This window comes from Palaemon carinicauda, chromosome 31, assembly GCF_036898095.1.
Source record: "Palaemon carinicauda isolate YSFRI2023 chromosome 31, ASM3689809v2, whole genome shotgun sequence".
NCBI classification, from domain to species: Eukaryota; Metazoa; Arthropoda; class Malacostraca; order Decapoda; family Palaemonidae; genus Palaemon; species Palaemon carinicauda.
The window spans coordinates 76,576,054-76,596,483 of record NC_090755.1 but is presented as its reverse complement, the minus strand read 5'-3'; the positions used below and the strand labels follow the sequence as shown (position 1 = coordinate 76,596,483).

General features: G+C 45.7%; 1 protein-coding gene across 1 annotated transcript in view; it reads right to left on the bottom strand.

The window, feature by feature from the left end:
- Positions 1-20,430, bottom strand: part of LOC137624548 (mitogen-activated protein kinase kinase kinase 4-like) — a 242,614-nt gene that overhangs the window by 173,619 nt on the left and 48,565 nt on the right. Inside the window, 2 exon segments of the mRNA XM_068355436.1 lie at positions 1,725-1,837; positions 2,117-2,290. Coding sequence (XP_068211537.1) covers positions 1,725-1,837; positions 2,117-2,290 — 287 coding nt within the window.

The window sequence follows — 20,430 nt, the reverse complement described above, 5'->3', positions numbered from 1 at the left end:
CTACTTTTCCCTAATGGAGCCCTTGGACTTACAGCATCTTTCTTTTCCAACTAGGGTTGTAGCTTGGCTAATAATAATAATAATAATAATAATAATAATAATAATAATAATAATAATAATAATAATAATAATAATGCTGTATGTAGCACAGATGTTCACTAAAACATCCCAAAGTGTGGAACTTGACACAAGTAACAAGCGATTAGATTTTTGGATACAAAAATTCAACTTTTGGAGTGAAATTGCTTTTTGGATGGATAATTGGATGGAATTTGGACAATAAGTTCTAAAGCCATGACCCAAAGAGCTCATTAAGCACCAATGTACAACTGGGTGGGAACCCCTCGGTTGCACTATGAATGAAAAGTTAAAAAAAGTTGTACAGCATAATGGAAGAACGTAAGTAAGAACAAAGGTAAATTAGAAGACTAAAAAGTAGGTACTGCTAAGGGTAAAAAGGACATTGTACAGATTCTTTAATAAAGCTTAGAGTGCACCACATGAGGTAGACTTACAGCACTATCTGCTAAGTTTAGAATTGCAAAAAAAAACTCTGCATACTGCAGATTTTAGTAGCTAAATCTAACTGATACTAAAAATAGGTTTGTCTGAAGGTTATGTCTGCTCTGTACATGAAACATTTTGCCTTTACCATCAACTATATTTTTCAGGTCAATAAAAATATGAGCTCTGAAGGGTTTGACGCAAGAAGAGGAATGCGTCTGACTGGTTTTTGTACATATTTGGTATTCTGTTTACTTGCAGGAATAAAAAAATGTGGATCTAAAATTTTCCTAAGAATTTTACAAATCATTGGCCTCATCATGACTGGTGTAAAATGGTAAGTTACGAGGGAGGTCCTAGAATTGATAAAGGAGCTTTTGGAGTGGGAGAAAGTGGGGAAAGACTAATCATCCTTGGAATATTCTTATTTCACCAAAAAACTCTATATCAATAACTCGTCATATTAACATGAAAAAAGTAATTCTTCCATATGAATAAATACATACCGGTAATCTATTTTAAAAAGTTTTTTTTTCAACCTCCATCACTTATATCATAGTGTGCTGGATACCAAAAGGTCCTCTCAATTAAGTAGACATACATAGAGTATTCCTATTGCAATGAGAAGCAATTTGGAACCTGTCTGTGCAATGGTGCCAAATTGGACTCTCCTTTAAAAACCTGTCTGCAAATGAGCTTATTCCCATTTATGCAAACAAAAAGTGATGGGTTAGAGCTAAACCAAACAATAAATACACAAAACCACAGCTTTTGATGCGCATCCTTAGAAATAAAAATCCTGTTCTAAATTTCATGGGTAAAGAAATAAGAAAATTAAATCCAATTACTTGAGAATATTTTAACAAACAATCTCAACAAACTAGTAAAGGCCACTAAAATAGCAAATATGATTTAAACAAACAAGTGAGGACCACCTAATTACACCAAGGTAAAATTAATTGAGAGTCTTAGCAAAGTTCATAAATGTTCCATAATGCCAGAGGCAAGATACCACATATCTTCTTATAGGAAGAAGAAAAAAAAAAAATTTACTTTGCTACTTTCTCATCAAAAATTCAGTCAATTGATACACAAAGTACAATGGTAACAAGTAAAATGTATGGATAAAGAATTATTTCATTCAGAGGAAAGTAAAATATAAAGAGCTTAGAGGGGTTAATTTTTCTAAAATAAACTCCAGATACTAAGACGTTTCTTACACGAGTCTCTGATGGTCTCCTCAGTTAGTCCTGGAAGGGAGAGAAATCTCTCAGAAGTATTACGTCTTTTAAGGGTTGCTCTGATAGTTTTGGCCGCTTCCTTTGCCTGCGAACTGAAATAATGAGGTGAAAAATAATAAAATAGAATATTCTGGGTACACATCAATCAACACAACGGATCTACTAAAAAATTATTTCTACAAGAACAAACACCACCATGGTTATATTTCTCAAAATTGCAGAATACTATTCTTATACTTCAATGACAGCAGGGTATTGCTGTGTACTGTACAGTACTGAATTTTTAGCTTATGCCTCAGTACTTTCCTCTATTTGTGCTGTTATCAATTTACAGATAAATGAACAAACGTATTTTGGTAAATATTACTAACCAGTAGGCATCTCTCTCTTTCTGTCGCCGTAACCTAAACGTGCGAGGGGGAGTTCTGCCCAATTCGCAGAAATCATTCAAATAACGTGCAAGTTCCTCCTCTTCCTGTGAGAAGGAATCAAAACTTTCAAAAGTTTCAGTTTCTGTTTCAGCCACTTCATCGCTGCCACCAGTCCTTAAAAGAAAGAATGCATGTTTAGTATAGTTAATTATTATTACAGTATTATACCTAAGTTATACCCTACCATAATGCAGAATCTTTAGATATGCTCTACAGCCAACTGATTACATGCAAAGTAAAAATTTTCCTAGATAAGTTTCCTTAGTTTGTGCAAAAGTATTCCTAAACTCCTTAGGCCTATGATCTTTTTAACATCTCAAATGAAGACCACTGTAGCTAGAGGTGAGAGTGAAATCTCATTGCTCGTACAAACCTCAGGAGACATTTCTCTAAATATTTACTTCTCAGCTGCTATAAATGTTTATAATTGATTGGACCATAATTTTCATGGTAGTAAAGCCAGCCTGATTATCCCCACCTACTAATCAAATGAGAAGAGTAATGTTTTATGGCATTGAAGAGATACAGTTCCATCTGGGGTTACTAAAATTGTATTACAGCACACACTAAATGATTTTTTCAAGCTTCTCATATGTACTTCAAACATAATAAGAGAAACAAAACCTGACAAGGTCCTTCACTGCAGATGATTGCAAGTACACCCCTTTCAAAGCATGCCTTTTAGAAATAGATATTTGAGAAAAATTAATCTCTGGAGGTACAATACTGTAATAACCTTTGTGAAAAAAAAACTTTTAACATTAGCCCACAACCTTCAGAGAAGGAATACATGACAAATTTCAACAGGACAAGACACACCATAACATGGATATTTCCTAGCTCCCTTTTATATTAAATATAAACAAATATATATATATATATATATATATATATATATATATATATATATATATATATATATATATATATATATTTGGGCTCAGGCCATGTCGTCCTGATGGAAGGTTCCTTCAGTAGCTTCCTTAGGGTATATTTGACTACAGTAGATATTCCCAGAGAATTAAACTAAAGGTTTCACAGAATTCTAACTTCTGGCGCGAGTACTCATGAGGTTTCCCTTTAGGATATCGTATAATAACAGGGGACGTATGCTTGACACACCACATAGCTATCTGCACCCCACATAGCGTTTACGCTTCGAGGGGGAAGTGTGGCAAGTTATGGGAGGAGCCGTTACTAAGTTCTCCTCCTCCGTTACTGTTACGGTACTCGGTGACGTCATGACCGCCACCATGTTGGCTGCCATCCTAGTTGACGTCACCATTGCGCGCCTTCCTCATTCCTTCGCTTGTAGCCTCGTTGACCAGGTGTTTTTTCCCAGTTATTCGCTATTAGTTTCATCATGTCGCAATCTTCAGCCTCGCCTTCTTCTGGAAAGTTGAGTACCATATTCTTGTATTGTATATATCAGCTCTGGCCGTAAAGTAACGCCGTTTTATCTTAAAATACCGTGTTTTGTGGCGGAGCTGTTGCCTTAACCAGAGGCGTCATGACGCTGACGCTGTTGTTCGCATCGCATGCTTTATTTAGTTAGCCAGAACAACCTCCCGGTTTCATAACTAATTATCAGTATTAGTTATTTAGTCTTCATTGCTATGAATTAGTTATATTATGCCCATAGTATTCGTTTTCGGCGAGTGTAGGTAGCCGAATTCACGTGCTATATTGCTAGCCTAGCCCCTAGGCTCGATAGCCTAGGCGTTTTAGTTTACTTTCATGCATGATATAATAGGTGTTCCTAGTGTTAATTTATGAAATGAAGATGTTAGGCATTTATACATATAAGATTCAGTGACTGCACATGTTTTTTCTCCTTCTAGGAAGTATACAAGGGGTTTCGATGATCTTGGTAGTCGACTCCCTTGCCCCTAACGTAACGCTTACGGCTTTTGTATACTTTCTCACCTCGCCGGTTACCTTTGTACCAAGGTAATCTCTCCTCCCTCTGAGGTAGCCTAGGCTACATCCTAGCCCTCCTTACCTTGAATCGTATTCAAGTGAGGTTAGGCTAAGATTTTCTCTCCCCACTCATAGCCATAGTTCATGAGCTTTGAGTTTGGGACAGAACCTCAAAGTACCAGTCGTTTGCCCCCAGCTACCCCTTTAGGCGAATGAACTCTCCTTTTGGTTCCCGCTGGTCGGCAAAAGGGGGGGGAGGGGGGGCTCTGCCCTTCCCCCTAGACCACACCTGGTAGGGTTATGACCCTTCCTCCCTGTGGCCTAGTGACTTGTCCTACACCTGCCTTCCCCGGACTATGGGATATGTTCCCCTAGCCTAGGTTAGGCAGGCCCCGGGATTCTGTTTATTTATAGTTTAGGACGGCACATCCGTGCTGCCCTTTCACTGTACTAACCTACCCTAGGCTGGAGAACGAATTCTTCCTACACCTAGGATAGTGCCGGTACTGAAAAAGAACCCCCCCACCCTGGAGTGTCGGCGAGGGCTCATGCCTTCCCCTACACTCCTTCTCAGGACCCTCTCCCCTCCACCTCTGTCCTTAGGTGATGGCCTAGCCATCACACCTCTGTCCACCGTCCTACAACTTGACCGAGTGCCGGCGGGTTGTGGGGTCAGCCCGGTCCTTTTGTTGGTTAGTCCGAACTGCTATGCTTCCCGCATATAGTTGAACTATGGGATAGCATACTGCCGGCGGAAGACCTCACTATCTTAGAGTGTTCTTCGGTCCTCCCTTGGGCCGCCACCCACAACTCTAGCCGACTGCCGGCTCTGTTGCGGCTGGATGGAAGCCTGCCACTCTCTCTCTTCCATTTGAACCCTCCTTCCGGACGAAGAAGAGGTTAGGGTAGTGAGCTACCGCCCTTCCCTCCTCCTTCTTCTATACTTTCTCTCTATCTCAATCAGTGCCGGTCCACTGTCACACTACTCTGCCGGCAACAGCCGTCAGTTTAGACCTGGTATCCTCTCTGTCTCATAGATTGAAGTCAGGGTCGGAGTACCTAAAGCCAGTTGCCTGCCGACTGGCGGGGGCTGCCGACATGCCAGCGATCTGCCATCATCCTGAGGTTTCGCCCTTTCTCCGCCACATAGACTGATGGCTGGGAGGGGTTCCCCCTCAACTGTGCTTCCGACATGCCGGAAGCACGCCGGCGCCACCTGATCATATTACATCAGTGGACTGTCACTTCTACTCTGCCGGCAATGCGCCAGCAGTGTCTATTGTATAGCAATATACGATAGCCAGTACATCTATGGTATAGTACATACCCTAGTCAGAAAACTATGGTGTATAGTTATGCAGTAAATACTTTCTAGCATACTCTGGACATCCATGCGCAGTCCCTTGCCGGGACCACTATATAAGGGTAAGGGAGATGTGCATGAGTGTTGTAATTCAAGGGGTATTAGTTTGTTGAGTGTGGTGGGAAAAGTGTATGGTAGAGTACTGATTATGATATTTTCATGATAAAATAAATTTTTAAACATAGCTTTAGTCTCTGACGTTCCGGCAGAATTTCAAAACTCACGGCAATCGCAGATTGAGTAGCCAGGTGTAACACCTGCACGCCCTCTGGTGAAGGTATTAGAACCATCCCATTATTCCTCAGATTTTCCATGCCCATAGAATGTCTCTAAAGGGGAGAAGGGAGGGAATTAAATTTATATAACCAGCGGGTAAGTATGTTTAAAATTTATTTTATTATGAAAATATCATTTTTAAACACAAGACTTACCCGGTGGTTATATAAATATAGCTGATTGACACCCTTGGTGTAGGGTCAGAGACAGCCAACATTGTTGGAATTTTACTTAAGAGTTAATAAACCTTAAGGGTTTGTACCTGATAAGGAAGCTGACTTCAATGAATACTTTCATTATATCCACTTTCCTAACGAGATCCAGCAATCCACTCAGGGGGCTGAAGACCTCTAGGAGCTGTCAAACCGGTGAAAATACCTCTATGTTAACAGGACCTCCTCCAATACCCTTGTTCCGGGTGCTCTCAAGGAACAAAATGACCACCTGACTAAAATCAATGATTGTGGAAGACTGTCGCAATATTCACGAACAACCATAAAAATACAAAAGTTCCAAGAGAAGAAAAGGGTATTAGGATTATGGGAACGTAGTGGTGGATCCTTCCCCCATTACTGCACTCGCTGCTACGAATGGTCCCAGAGTGAAGCAGTCCTCATAAAGAGTCTGGACAAGTTTCAAAATAATGTGAAGCGAACACAGAATTACTCCTCCAAAAGGTTGTGTCCTTAATGCTTTGCAGCGATCTATTCTGCTTGAAGGCCACCGAAGTTGTTACAGTTCTAACTTCATGCAACTAGGCTTTTCAAAAAGTTGAGGTCTGCCTCATTGCAATGTGCATGAGTCTCTCTTATTAAGGGCCTGATGAAGAATGAAAGTGCATTCTTCTACATCTGTAACGAGGACTTCTAGACCGAGCACCAAAGAGCTTCCGACTTGCCTCGCAACTCTTCCGTACAGTCCAGATAGAACTTCAGGGCTCTTACTGGCACAGGACTCTCTACAACTCCTCGCCAATCACATCCGAAAGGTTCGGAATCTCAAAAGCCTTGGGCCAAGGTTGAGAAGAGCGTTCGTTCTTGGCGAGAAAGCCTAACTGCAGTGAGCAGATAGCTTTGTTATCTCGAAAAACCTGTTTTAGCTAAAAGCATGAATCCCAATGACTCTGAGCTGTCGCCAGACTGACCAAAAATAGTCTTCATCGTGAGGTCCTTAAATGAAGCTGAATGCAAGGGCTCAAACTTGTCACTCGTAAAGAACTTCAGGACAATATTCAGATTCCAAGCTGGTGAATCCTGGAGCTGTTGCTTTGATGTTTGAAACGATCTGAGAAGTTTCTGTAGGTCTTTAACATTAGAAAAGTCCAAGTTTTTGTGCCATGAATACGGTTGCTAACATACTCTTGCATCCTTTGATGGTAGAGGATGACAAAATTGTTTTTCCTTAGAAGATATAACCGGAAGTCAGTAATCTGAGTTATAGAAGTACTGGACGAGGAAAGAGAGTTGACTCTGCACCACTCTCTAAAAACCTCGTACTTGGATTGGTAAACCTTGATGGTAGAAGTCCTCCTTGCAAAAGCTCAAGCTGCTTCCTACGAAAAAACCTCTAATTCTTGTGAGTTTTTCGATAATCTGAAGACAGTTAGATGAAGAGCTTGGAGATTTTGATGGTATCTTTCCAAGTGGGGTTGTTTGAGTAGATCTACTCTTAATGAAAGACTTCTTGGAGTGTCTATCATCCATTCCAGTACCTCTGTGAACCACTCTCTGAGGACCAAGAGGGCCACTCCGTCCTTTCGTGCGACACAAATTTTTGCATCACTTTGTAATGAATTTGAACGGTGGAAATGCGTACATGACCATATCACGAGCTGTTTGACGCTCGACGTCGCGTTCAGCTTAATGGTTGACGTCGCGTTCTGCTTAATGGTTGGTGTCGTGTCCCATTAGATGCTCGACGTCACGTCTTGCTGGACGCTCGACGTTACGTCCTGCAGGACGCTCGACATCACGTTAGCTGGACCCTCGTCGTCACAGTCCGCTGGACGCTCGACGTCACATTAGGTGGAAGTTCAATGTTACGTTAGGTGGACATTCGACATCACGTCTGTCCGCTTGACTCGGGTTAAAGTGGCTAAAACACGACATTTAACGGGGGAGTTGTAAAGACGTTCGTCATCAAGAACCTCTCGATTAGTAGCCTTACGACGCTTGGCGTCCAGGTGTGGAGTTACCCGACGCTCAGGGTCCAGGCCTGCTACTCTCTTGTTGTTCGCCGGTTGATAAACTAGCATGAGCGAAGAGAAGTTCTGTTGCATATCTTGCAGCATAATAAAATTAGGGCCAACCTGTTGTGGTACAGGAGACGTCACATCTACCACAAGCTCTCTTTCTACACCGTTTAAAGAACACGCAGAGCATCCAGAGGACGATAACCAGTCTGACGGTGGAGGAGGAGCCGGAACTGAGGTCATGTCAGGCTCAGACAGTTGTCCTGCAACTGGGTGAGATGGACGTTTCTTGACAGTTGCCGACATCCTTAAAGGACTTTGGTAGGAGAGCTTTCTTCGGTAGAATGAAAAAAAGCTCAGGACTGCTCCCAAGACTACAACCAGAAGCTTGCTGTGTCATGATAGGACGCTGATTGACCGTGACCACCTTCCTCTTCAGAGGTCTGGAAGCTTGACGCCAGCCTCGTCTGGGCGCTGCGTCATCCGAAGATGACGAAAAACCTTTTACCTCACCTTTCCTATGATGAAGGTGAGCACCCTGGGAAGCGTCAAAAGGAATGCTCGAGGAGGCGTCTACTCGGGAGCTAAGGCCTCTCGTTTCCTTTTGTCGTTCGACATTCCTTCTCCCCAGGGTTGGGGAGCTTGGAAGAGGTCTATGGTCGACATTCCTTGGAAGAGGTCTATGGTTAGAACATTTGACATTCCTTCTCCCAGGGTTTAGGGAGCCTGGAAGAGGTCTATGGTTAGAAGAACGACAGGTCCTAGCAGATGCACCACCTATTCGAGGGGTTGTGCTTAGGCTGAAACAAAGAGCCCAAAACTGGACAACTTCCTCCTATACACGAACCTTCAGGAATTGCTTGAAGTTCGGATGGAAGAGGATGTGGAAATAAGCATCCTGGAGGTCTAAAGAGACCATCCAGTGGATCTTTCCTAATGCTGTAAGGACTGATTTCAATGTCTCCATGAAGAACTTTGACTTCTGGACGAAGGCGTTGAGAGCAGTTACATCCAGGACCGGACAAAAGCCTCCCTCTCCAAAAAGAGAGACATTTGATGTTGCATAGTCTGTCTCTTTGGCTCCTCTCTGTATTTGGCAGAGAGGTCTATTGGAGTAACTAATAAAGGAGGTTTCACTAGGAAAAAGATTTCGCATCCATCCTTTAGTAATACTGTAGCACGGACCAAAGGTCTGCTCCTCTCCTCTCCCAGGCTCGCCAGTAGTAGTTAAGTCTGGCGCCTACTGTTGTCTGTGCGGTTTAGAGAAAAAGTATGCAGAAACTTTCTTTCTGATTTAGACACCAAAAACCTGTGTCTTTGACCAACTCTTGAGGGAGAAGAGAGGAAGAAAAAAGGGGTGGTGCGTACCTCAATTCTGACTTCTGATTCAAAGTTATCCTGCCTCATTGCCTGCATTCGTTAAGGGACTCAGCAATCCACCCAGAGGGCTGTAAAAGTCTCTGTGGGGCTGCCACAAGGTCCTCAACCTTAATGCAGCTAGACCTCTACCCTTGCTAACCTGGCATACCTGATAGGTTTGTTCCGTAACTGAAATACAAACTACGCTATTTAATAGGGGTTATTACTTTCGGTGTAGCTGAAATGACGAGCCATTAGAATTTTAACGAGGGTTTACTACCCCACCGCTAGTTAGCGGGGGGTAGGGAGGGTAGCTTGCTACCCCCCCCCCCCCCCCTTCACACACACCCCTGTGCTTGAGCTCACTTTGCTCTCGGCTCGGGTGGTAGTCGGACGTGTCCGCTCTCACCCTCGCCTCTTTGACAGCCATTAATGCTTTGGTCTTTGCTTTTTCTTCTACAGAGTGTTTGTGAAGTTGGCCTCTACGATCATGATTAAGTGTCCTGGATTACCTGACCGACCTTGTGGAATGTTTATGTTGGCGGTCGAGACAGACCCTCACACCCTTTGCCCTTATTGTAGGGGCCAGCGGTGTGATAGTGAAAATAAGTGTGGTGAGTGTAGGGAGTGGTCTACCTCCCAATGGGAGAGGTTTTCTCAGCGACGGAAGAAGTCCAGACGGGATATTTCTCCTTCGAAGGTTTCTTTGAAAGGAGAAAATCCCAAGGGCTCTTCTTCCATTGCCCAAACCTCCTCCGAAGCTCCCACTCGATTGGTTTCTTCCGAGAAGCTGTCGAGTGGAAGCGTAGGCCATGGTTCTGTTGACCGATCTCGGGGTTCAGGAGAGGGAGTTGCCTCCCATAGCGAGGCAGCTCCTCCTCCTCCTCCCCCGGGGGAGGAAATAAATTTTTATGTTGCTACTAATGATTTATTTCATCTTTGGTTTTCCTTGGGGCTCCAGGGTTCGCCCTCCAAGGAAGCCTTGTTTGACATGATCCGGTTGGGGGACGCTGTCAAACAATCGCCGACTTTAGCAGAGGTTGATCCTCTGTCTATCGTCGACGTTGGGTTGGCAGAGGCTTCCGATGTGATTTCTCAAACCTCTGCGCATGATCAACTTGTTGTTGCTGAAGGCTTAGTTTCTCCCTCTGCTCATGCTTCGGGGGAGTTCACTTACAGAGACTCCTCTTCGGAGGACTGCTGACGGTCAGCTTGCTGACCCCACGGCCCCCAGAGGGCGCATAAGGCGTAAAGCCCGCCTTCCTCTTCGCCGGAGAGGTCTTCCTTCACCTCACAAGGGTGTGAGGAGGCGCCTCTTCGGTTCTTCGTCCCCGCAGTCCGCCACAGAGGAACCTCGCCATCGTGAACCGACTCTCCCAGCTACGACCCTGGACCTCTCCGCAGATCGTTCGCGATCTCCTAGACCTGCTGACCTGCCGTCGCTGTTCCTGGCTGCTGACGCGCTGTGAGCGCCAATGCATCCTGTTGTTAAACAGGCATCGGTCCCTTTGGGGCAAAAAGGGCGTATGGGCAAAAATATTGCACATACTGTACTTCTCTTAAGCGCCAGGTTTCACCTGCGCGCCAACGCTCACCTGCGCGCCAGCGCACTTCGTTGGAGGTTCCTGACAAAGCGCGTCTGCGCTCACCTGCGCGCAAGCGCACATCGAGGGATGTTCCTGCTATAGAGCGTCAGCGCTCACCTGCGCGCCAGCGCTCACCTGCGAGCCAGCGCACATCATTGGAGTTTCCTGAGATAGTGCACAGGCGCTCACCAGTGCTCCAGCGATCTCCTGTGCGCCATCACTCACCTGCGCGCCAGCGCACATCGATGGATGTTCCGGCTATAGTGCGCCAGCGCTCACCTGCGCGCCAGTGCACATCGTTGGAGTTTCCTGAGACAGCGCACAGGCGCTCACCGGTGCTCCAGCGTTTTCCTGCGCGCCATCACTCACCTGCGTGCCAGCGCTTTCCTGATCGCCAGCGCGCTACTGCGCGCCCTCAACCTGCTGCGCGCCATGCACGCCATCGTTCTCCTGCGCGCCAGCGCTCACCAACGCGACAGCGCTCGCCTGCGCGCCAGCGCTCACCAACGCGCCAGCGCTCACCAACGCATCAGCGCTCGCCTGCGCTTGCCACGCCATCGATCTCCTGCGCGCCCACGATCTTCGGATCTGGGCGCAGTAGGGAAGACATTGTCTTCTCCTACTCTCCAGCGCTCGCCAACGCGCCGTCACTCTCCATCTGCGCGCCATCCCTAGCCAGCACAGCGCGCCCACGTGGTTGCGCACGCACGCCCTACGCGCCCACGTGGTTGCGCACGCACGCCCTACGCGCCCACGCCCATCTCCAAAGCCTGATGATCGCGCTCATGCGCCTGCGCGCAAGGGATGTGTCTCTTGGTCAGAGCTGTCATGCAGGCGTTTAAGCCTGTTTTCTCTGACTTGGGCCACAACTCCTTGGCGGCTTCTACTCCCCTGAAGAGGAAGAGAGGAGTTTCGAACGTGGTAACTTCTCCAAGGGCAAAGCTGACTCCGCGTAAGTCCTTGAGGAAGGCCTCCCCACCCCCCCAGACGTTCTCTTCCTCTCCTTCAGACGAAGAATTCCCGTCCTCAGGAGAGTCACGTGAGGTGAGACGTTCCCCCATCGCACCAATAGGGGAAACCCCACCCCGCGCCGAAACGTCTTCTCGGGTAGGGGTGGAGAAGAGCCTCCCACCGTCGTTTTTGGAGTCCTGCATCCCTCCCAGGAGGGAGTCAAAGTACTAAAACACTTCCTAAATCTTCATCAAGGCCTAGACCGGAGCCAGCCAAGCCCTCGGAAAACGTCCACGAGTCCCCCCAAGAAGAGACTTTGGGGACAGGAGACTTCGCTGCTAGCCCTTCAGGAGGAGAGCCGCAAGAGTCAGAACACGTGTTCTGGCAGATTCTATCTCATATGAGGAATCTCAATGGGTTTGCGGACCCTGAGATTCCTCCTCGTGAGGGCAAGGACACGGTCTTGGACCGAGTCTTTGGAACTCAAAAACCCTCTAGGGCCAGTACGGCTTTCCCCTGGTCTCAGGGGGTTAAGAGTGCCAGGGCCAAGATCGAGGTCCAGCTCACCGAGCTTGCCTCCTCCAGCAGATCCAGCGCCGGCAACAAGCTCCTCCCTCCTCCTCGAGTCCAGCGGAGGAGGTACTACAACATCGTTGAGGAGCCTTGTTTAGCTCTCCCACTTCACCATTCAGTGGAAGAGCTTACCAGGCGAGTCCCTCTCGAGAGACTCGCCAACCGGCAAGTTTCGTTCTCGGCTACGGAGATCCTTAGCCAGGAGAAAGTAGCGAAGTGTGCCATGCAGGCCACTTTGTGGCTGGATATCTGGCTAGGGACACTAGGCATCCTGTTACGTTCTGGGGACTTGTCCAAAGAAAGTACCAGGAAGGCCATGGAGACCTTTTTACTCTCGGGCACCCGCACGATCGAGTTTCTAGCCCACCAAGTCTCGAACTTGTGGGCTAATACCACCTTGAAACGTCGAGATGCGGTGTCTGAGAGGTTCAATACGAAGGTCCCCAGTACCGAGGTCAGCAGGCTCAGACATTCTTCCGTTATGGGGAAGAATTTGTTTGAGCCTAAGGATGTGGAGCAGGTTGCTGAGAGGTGGAGGAAGTCCAACCAGGACTCTCTCCTACATAGAGCATTAACATCAAAGCCCTATAAGCCTCCAGCACCCCAGCAACCACGTCCTACCAAGACTACGAAACCGGCAGCTACAGAGAAGACAACGGTGTCTAATCCCTTTCCTGTTCAGGACAAGGAAGGCAAGAAGTCCTCAAGGGAAGGGAAAAATCCTAGCGGGAGCGGCCGAGGCCGCAAACGTTAGGATTGGCAGTCCCCCTGCATGTCCACCAGTGGGGGGATGCCTACAAAGTTGCGCGAGCAGGTGGCAGCAACTCGGGGCCAATTCCTGGACCATTTCCATAATCAGTCAGGGATATCGCGTCCTGTTCACAACATCTCTACCTCCCCTGACAGCGAATCCAGTGTCGTTGAGCTCCCTTGCGATGGGATCGGCATGGGGGCAGAAGTCCAGACCATGTTGAAGAAGGGCGCTCTCCAAGAGGTCCTCGACGGGTCCCCAGGCTTCTTCAGTCAACTCTTTCTTGTAAAGAAGCCGTCTGGAGGCTGGAGACCAGTCATCGACCTCTCAGCTCTGAACAAGTTTGTCAAACAAACTCCGTTCAACATGGAGACGGCAGACACGGTCAGACTTGCAGTGAGACCCCAAGACTTCATGTGTACACTGGATCTGAAGGACGCGTACTTCCAGATCCCAGTCCATCCGTCTTCAAGGAAGTACCTAAGATTCAGCCTAGACAACAAGGTTTAACAGTTCAAGGTGCTGTGTTTCGGTCTCTCCACAGCACCACAGGTGTTCATCAGAGTGTTCACCCTAATATCATCGTGGGCACACGGGATCAGCATCCGTCTCCTCCGTTATCGGGACGACTGGCTAATCCTAGCAGACTCGGAGTCATCCCTTCTTCAACACCGCGACAAATTTCTGGGACTTTGCCAGGATCTGGGGATCATGGTAAATCTCGAGAAGTCCTCTCTGCTTCCCATTCAAAGACTGGTATATCTAGGCATAATCATAGACACCAATCTCCACAAAGCCTTCCCATCAGACGACAGGATAGTAAGGCTGAGTAGGTTCGCTAGTCCTTTCCTCAGACAAGAAGAACTCCCAGCCCAATCGTGGTTACGTCTCCTCGGTCACCTCTCATCCTTGGCTCGTCTAGTTCCCAACGGTCGCCTCAGGATGAGATCCCTCCAATGGCGACTCAAGTCCCAGTGGAGTCAAGGGTCCGATTCCCCGGACGTCTTGATCCCTATGGGACCTGCGGAACGGACGGACCTCCAGTGGTGGGTGACAGACGAGAACCTACGAAGAGGAGTGGATCTTCTCGTCCTCCCCCCAGACTTGACGCTGTTTTCGGACGCCTCAAAGAAAGGGTGGGGGGCCCACGTTCTGCACCACAGGACCTCAGGCCTGTGGTCAGAATCAGAAAAGTGCCTCCACATAAATCTGCTAGAAATGGAGGCCGTCTGCAAGGAGGTACCTTTTCAAAGCAGCTATCCCATCTCGCAGTAGAGATGCTGAGATGGACCGAAGTCCACTCAATTACGCTATCGGCATGCTTCATTCCAGGCAAGAGGAATGTGCTCGCCGATAGTCTGAGCAGAGCGTCTCAGATAGTGAGTACCGAGTGGTCTTTAGATCATCTAGTAGCCAACAAAGTCCTGATTTTGTGGGGTTCCCCGACGGTGGACCTGTTCGCGACAGTGATGAACTTCAAACTGCCGCTGTACTGCTCCCCAGTCCCGGATCCCAAAGCTCTCTGGCAAGATGCCTTCCAACAACGGTGGGACAACATCGATGTGTACGCCTTTCCCCCATTCTGTCTGATGAGGAGGGTACTCAACAAGACCAGAATATCGGTCAATCTATCAATGACCCTTATAGCTCTGCTATGGCATCACGCGGAATGGTTTCCGGACTTTCTGCAACTCCTGACGGAACTTCCGAGAGATCTCCCTCCACGACACGAGCTACTCAAGCAACCACACTCCAACATCTTCCACAAAGCCGTAGCTTTGCTGCGACTTCACGCCTGGAGACTATCCAGCGTCTCCTCGCTGAGAGAGGATTTTCGCAACAAGTTGTGATCAGGATATCTGGACATTTGCGAAAGTCATCCGCATCTGTCTACCAGGAAAAGTGGAAAGTCTTCTGTGGTTGGTGTAGTGGAAGGGGTATCTCTCCACTCGATGCCACTATTCCAGCAAAAGCAGAGTTCCTCGTGTATTTGCGGGAAGAAATGCGCCTCTCAGTCTCGGCGGTGAAAGGCTATCGCTCAGCCTTAAGTCTAGCCTTCAGGCTCAAAGGAATGGACATTTCCTCCTCGCTGGAACTTTCCCTACTCATACGAGGTTATGAACTTACCTGCCCTCAGTCGGAAGTGAAACTACCTGCATGAAACGTGGTTCTAGTTCTCAGGTCTCTTAACCCTGGATAGGTACGGTCCTCGGACACCCCTTTAAGGGTATACTCGGACGCGAACGACCCCGACGCCAAAAAAAATTCTTGAAAAATCAGTTTTTGCAGTAACCTCCTTTTTTCTTTTGCCAAAAAAAACTTCAATGAATGCTTAAAACAACTGTAAAGATAAATACTACTCATCTGCAGAAAAACTATTTATTATAAATATTTTAAAAAATTAAGTAGAAAAAAAAAAGACCTGACATAAAAATTCATAAAAAAAAAGTTTATACATATATACACAAATCCTTTTAGGAATTGATTCTTGAATGTTTAGGACACATCTTGATGTATTTTGGATGAAGTCAGACCCATGGAGGTGAAGATCTGAAATGAGAAAAAAAGGGTAACTTTTTTTGGCCAAAAAAAACTGTCCAAATTTCATGAATTTTTTTGGGTACCCAAATGAAATAGGAAGTGGCTAATTTTTTTAGGGAATAAACATATGTTATCCTAAAATAGAAATATGTAAAAAAATCTTCATTATTTTGTAAATTACATTTATATCAGGGGCCATATCTAAAGGTAATTTTTTGAGTACTTGGAAATTTCGTAAAAAAATACATATATTTAATATATAATATGATATTTATGCAGGTAAAAATATACCAAAATATCACAAATTCTATAGGGAACAAGAATATATATAGATAGGGCAGCTTACGCTTCGGATATGTCCACAAAATGGCCGCCAACCACACTGACTCAGACTCCCTAATCTGCCACTTGAAATGTAGGAAGGGTATGTCAATTTCAAGGTGTTATTTACTAATCTAATTATTATTGGATATGCATAAAAATTGTATGGTGGGTTGCTGGATAATTGTCGATTATTTTACGACTATAAAATTAAAATTCTGACCCAAAAAATTTTTTTTGAAGGGAAATAAAATCGAAAAAAAAAAATGTAAAACAATATTTTAGCTAAAAAAATTTGATGATATTCAATCAAAAAAAAAGTAAACAAAATTTTCCGACAAATAAACATCTAGAGGAATCATTACTCTGTGATAGTTCCTTAGTACGTAGTAATTTTGAAAGAATTGGGAAAAAACGAAAAAAGGGCAATCACCGGAAAATCGAACACACCTATATATACGCCATATCTGGCTAAAAAAAAGATAGGCATGGGTAGCCAGATCATCTAGAAACACTTTCAAACACTATAAAAATATAAGTTTTGCGACACTACTTGCCAATTCCTTACGGTAACATGACTAAGCAAAAAAATGCAAAACAAATAAAAAGGGGCACTCGTGGAAAAATGGCCATTCTAATATACGGCATTTCAGAAAAAAAAAATTTCAGCCACGTGCTAGGCAAACCATCAAGGCACATTTTCCGACAAATAAACATATAAATGAAATATTACTCTGTGATAGTTCCTTAGTACGTAGTAATTTTGAAAGAAATGGGAAAAAACGAAAAAATGGCAATCACAGGAAAATCGAACACATACTTATATATACGCCATATCTGGCTAAAAAAAAAATAGGCATGGGTAGCCAGATCATCTAGAAACACTTTCCAACACTATAAAAATATAAGTTTTGCAACACTACTTGCCAATTCCTTACGGTAACATGACTAAGCAAAAAAATGCAAAACAAATAAAAAGGGGCACTCGCGGAAAAATGCCCAACATTCTAATATGCGGCATCTCAGATAAAAAAAAAAGACATGCACGTGTTAGCCCAACCATCAAGGCACACTTTCTAACACATAAACATGAAAAAAAAATCAATAATATACGGCAATTCCTTACTACGTAGTAAATTTTTACAAATATTGAAAAAAAAACAGAAATTGGCAACCGCAGTTAAATACCCAATATACCAATAACTACGTCGTATCTGACAAAAACAAAATCACGCATGGGTAGCCAGATCATCTAGACACACTTTCCAACATTAAAAAAGCAAAAGTTTTACGACACTATTTCGCAATATCTTACGGAAAAATGACTTGGCAAAAAAATTAAAAAAAATTAAAAAAGGACACTCGCGGTAAAATGCCCGACATTCTAATATACGACATCTCAGATAAAAAAAAAGACATGCACGTGTTAGCCCAACCATCAAGGCACACTTTCTAACACATAAACATGAAAAAAAAATGAATAATATACGGCAATTCCTTACTACGTAGTAATTTTTACAAATATTGAAAAAAAAACAGAAATTGGTAACCGCAGTTAAATACCCAATATACCAATAACTACGTCGTATCTGACAAAAACAAAGTCATGCATGGGTAGCCAGATCATCTAGACACACTTTCCAACACTAAACAAGCAAAAGTTTTACGACACTATTTGGCAATATCTTACGGAAAAATGACTTGGCAAAAAAATGAAAAAGGGGCACTCGCGGTAAAATGGTCCTCGTGGTGATGAACGACATTTTAACTAAAAAAAAAAACATGCACATGGTAGCCAAACAATCCACCAAGACTTTCCACAACTGATAACCTATACAAGTTGCACCATTCTACGACAATTTCATAATACGTAATAACTTTGATAATTATGCAAACTACCTCAGAAGGGTAAACTCGGACGCGAACGACCCCGACGCGTCTCAGAAATCGGGGAAGGAGTACAGCTACAGCAATGCACATCTGGACACTACTAGAGCGTGTAGGGGAGACACCTCCTGCAGGTCGATCACCCACAAATTCAGTCACAAGGGTGAGTCACGTGAGAAAAACCTGTTTTTTTTTGACGCTCGGGGTCGCAAACGACCCACCGTACCTATCCAGGGTTAAGAGACCTCCCTATGAACCATTACGCCAGGCTTCAGATCACCACCTAACTTGGAAGACGGTGTTCCTGCTAGCTTTGGCTTCGGCCAAGCAAGTCAGTGAACTTCATGGTCTCTCATATGACATCGCCAGTCAAGGGGATGGGGGGAGGTAACGTTCAAATTCGTCCCCGAGTTTATTGCTAAGACTCAGAATCCGGGGGTGCCAGACCATCGGTTTGACTCCTTCCAGATTTCGAGTCTTCGTTCTGTAACAGATGACCCAGACCATCTCCTACTGTGTCCAGTAAGGAGTCTGAGGCTATATCTCAAGAGAACAGCAGCAGTCCGCCCTCAAGTGCAGGCATTGTTTGTGAGCACTGGAAGGACTAAGAGGAGGGTCACCAAGAATACCATCTCGGCTTGGATTCGGAAAGTTATCCATCTGTCCCTGAATCCAGACCCTCCTCCGTCACGTCGACCCAGAGCACATGATGTCAGGGGGGTAGCTACGTCTTTGGCCTTCAAGAAGAACTTCTCGGTGACGCAGGTTCTTCAAGCGGGGGTATGGAAGCGTCAGATGACCTTCACAGCCCACTACCTGCAAGACGTGACCCATGGGAGGCACGATAAGTTTTCTATCGGCCCTGTGGTGGCTGCACAACAGCTGGTTTAAACCTCAGGCTCCTTCATGGACAAGTAGCAGAAGGTTGAGGGCATTGTTACCTGGTCTTAGTCTGCATGAATGAAAAGGTATGTCTGGCCCTTATTCTTTTCTTCATCCTCCCCTCTCTTGGGGAAAGCAGCATCCTGGGCTCTCTGCACAGCTGACCTCAAACCACTGCAGGTAAACCATGTTTCCTTGTGTTACTAGTATTAAGCTAATACTGTCACATCCCCATACCCTGACGAGGTGGTATTGGGAGAGTCCTAGCCTAAAGTTTCCTTATAAAGGACTACAGGTCAACTTCCTAGGACGAGTCACACTTTATACCTTCACACACAGCTTACGTAGGCCGCGCCCCTTGCGTAGCAAGGGTCTAGCGAGATGCAGGGACTCCCTATTGTTGAGTGCTGACACACTCAGATACTGAGTCCCCGGGCAAAGCCAAAGCCAGTACTGGCAGGGACTGTCCACCCTTCCTAATGGGTGAGTCACCCCTATTAAATATGACAAATTCGGAGATAATTTGTATTTTTCCTAACCATACAAACCTTAGCTATTTACATTGGGTTTACCTTTTAGCGTAGCTGAAATGACAAGCCAATAGTTTTTAACGAGGGTTAATTACCCCCCCGCTAGTTAGCGGGGGTAGGGGAAGGGATAGCTTGCTACCCCTCCCCCCCCACACACCGGTGATTTGCTTCACTTCACTTAGAGGTAGGACTTGACTTGGGGGCCAGGGTTGGCAGGCAAATATGTGTAAATAGCTAAGGTTTGTTTGGTTAGGAAAAATACAAATTATCTCCGAATTTGTCATTTGTTCCGTAACCGAAATACAAACCACGCTATTTACATTGGGTGACTTACCCCTTAGAAAGGGTGGAAAGTCCCCAGCCTTACTGACTTTGGCTTTGCCCGGGGACTCCATCCCTCAGTGAGTAGCACTTGAGAGAAGGAGCCCCTGCACCTCACAAGTTCCTTGCTTCGCTAGGAACGAGTGGCCTACATAAGTTGTGTGTGAAGGAAAGTGTGACTCGTCCTATGAAGTTGACCTTGAGACCTTTAGATAGGAATTCTAGGATGGGACGTTCCCAATACCACCTCGTCAGGGTATGGGGGACGCAACAGTATTAAGCTTAATAATAGGAGCACAAAGAAGCATGGGTTACCTGCAGAGGTCGAGGTCAGCTAAGGGAGGACCAGGATGCTGCTTCCCCAAGAGAGGGGAGAATGAAGAAAGACATAAGGGTCAGACATACTCTTTCATTCACACAGACTAAAACCGGGTAACAACGCCCTCAACCTACTGCTACTTGTCCATAAAGGAGCCTGAGGTTAGACCAGCTGTTGTGCAGCCACCACAGGGCAGATAGAAAACGTATCGAGGCTCCTGTGGGTCACGTCCTGCAGGTAGTGGGCTGTGAAGGTCGTCCGACGCTTCCAGACCCCAGCTTAAAGCACCTGCGTCACAGAGAAGTTTCTCTTGAAGGCCAGGGACGTAGCAACACCCCTGACATCGTGTGCCCTAGGGCGACGTGACGGAGGAGGGTCTGGATTCAAGGCGTGGTGGATAACCCTTCGAATCCAAGCTGAGATGGTGTTCCTGGTGAACCCTCCTCTTTGTCCTGCCTGTGCTCACAAACAATGCTCGCACTT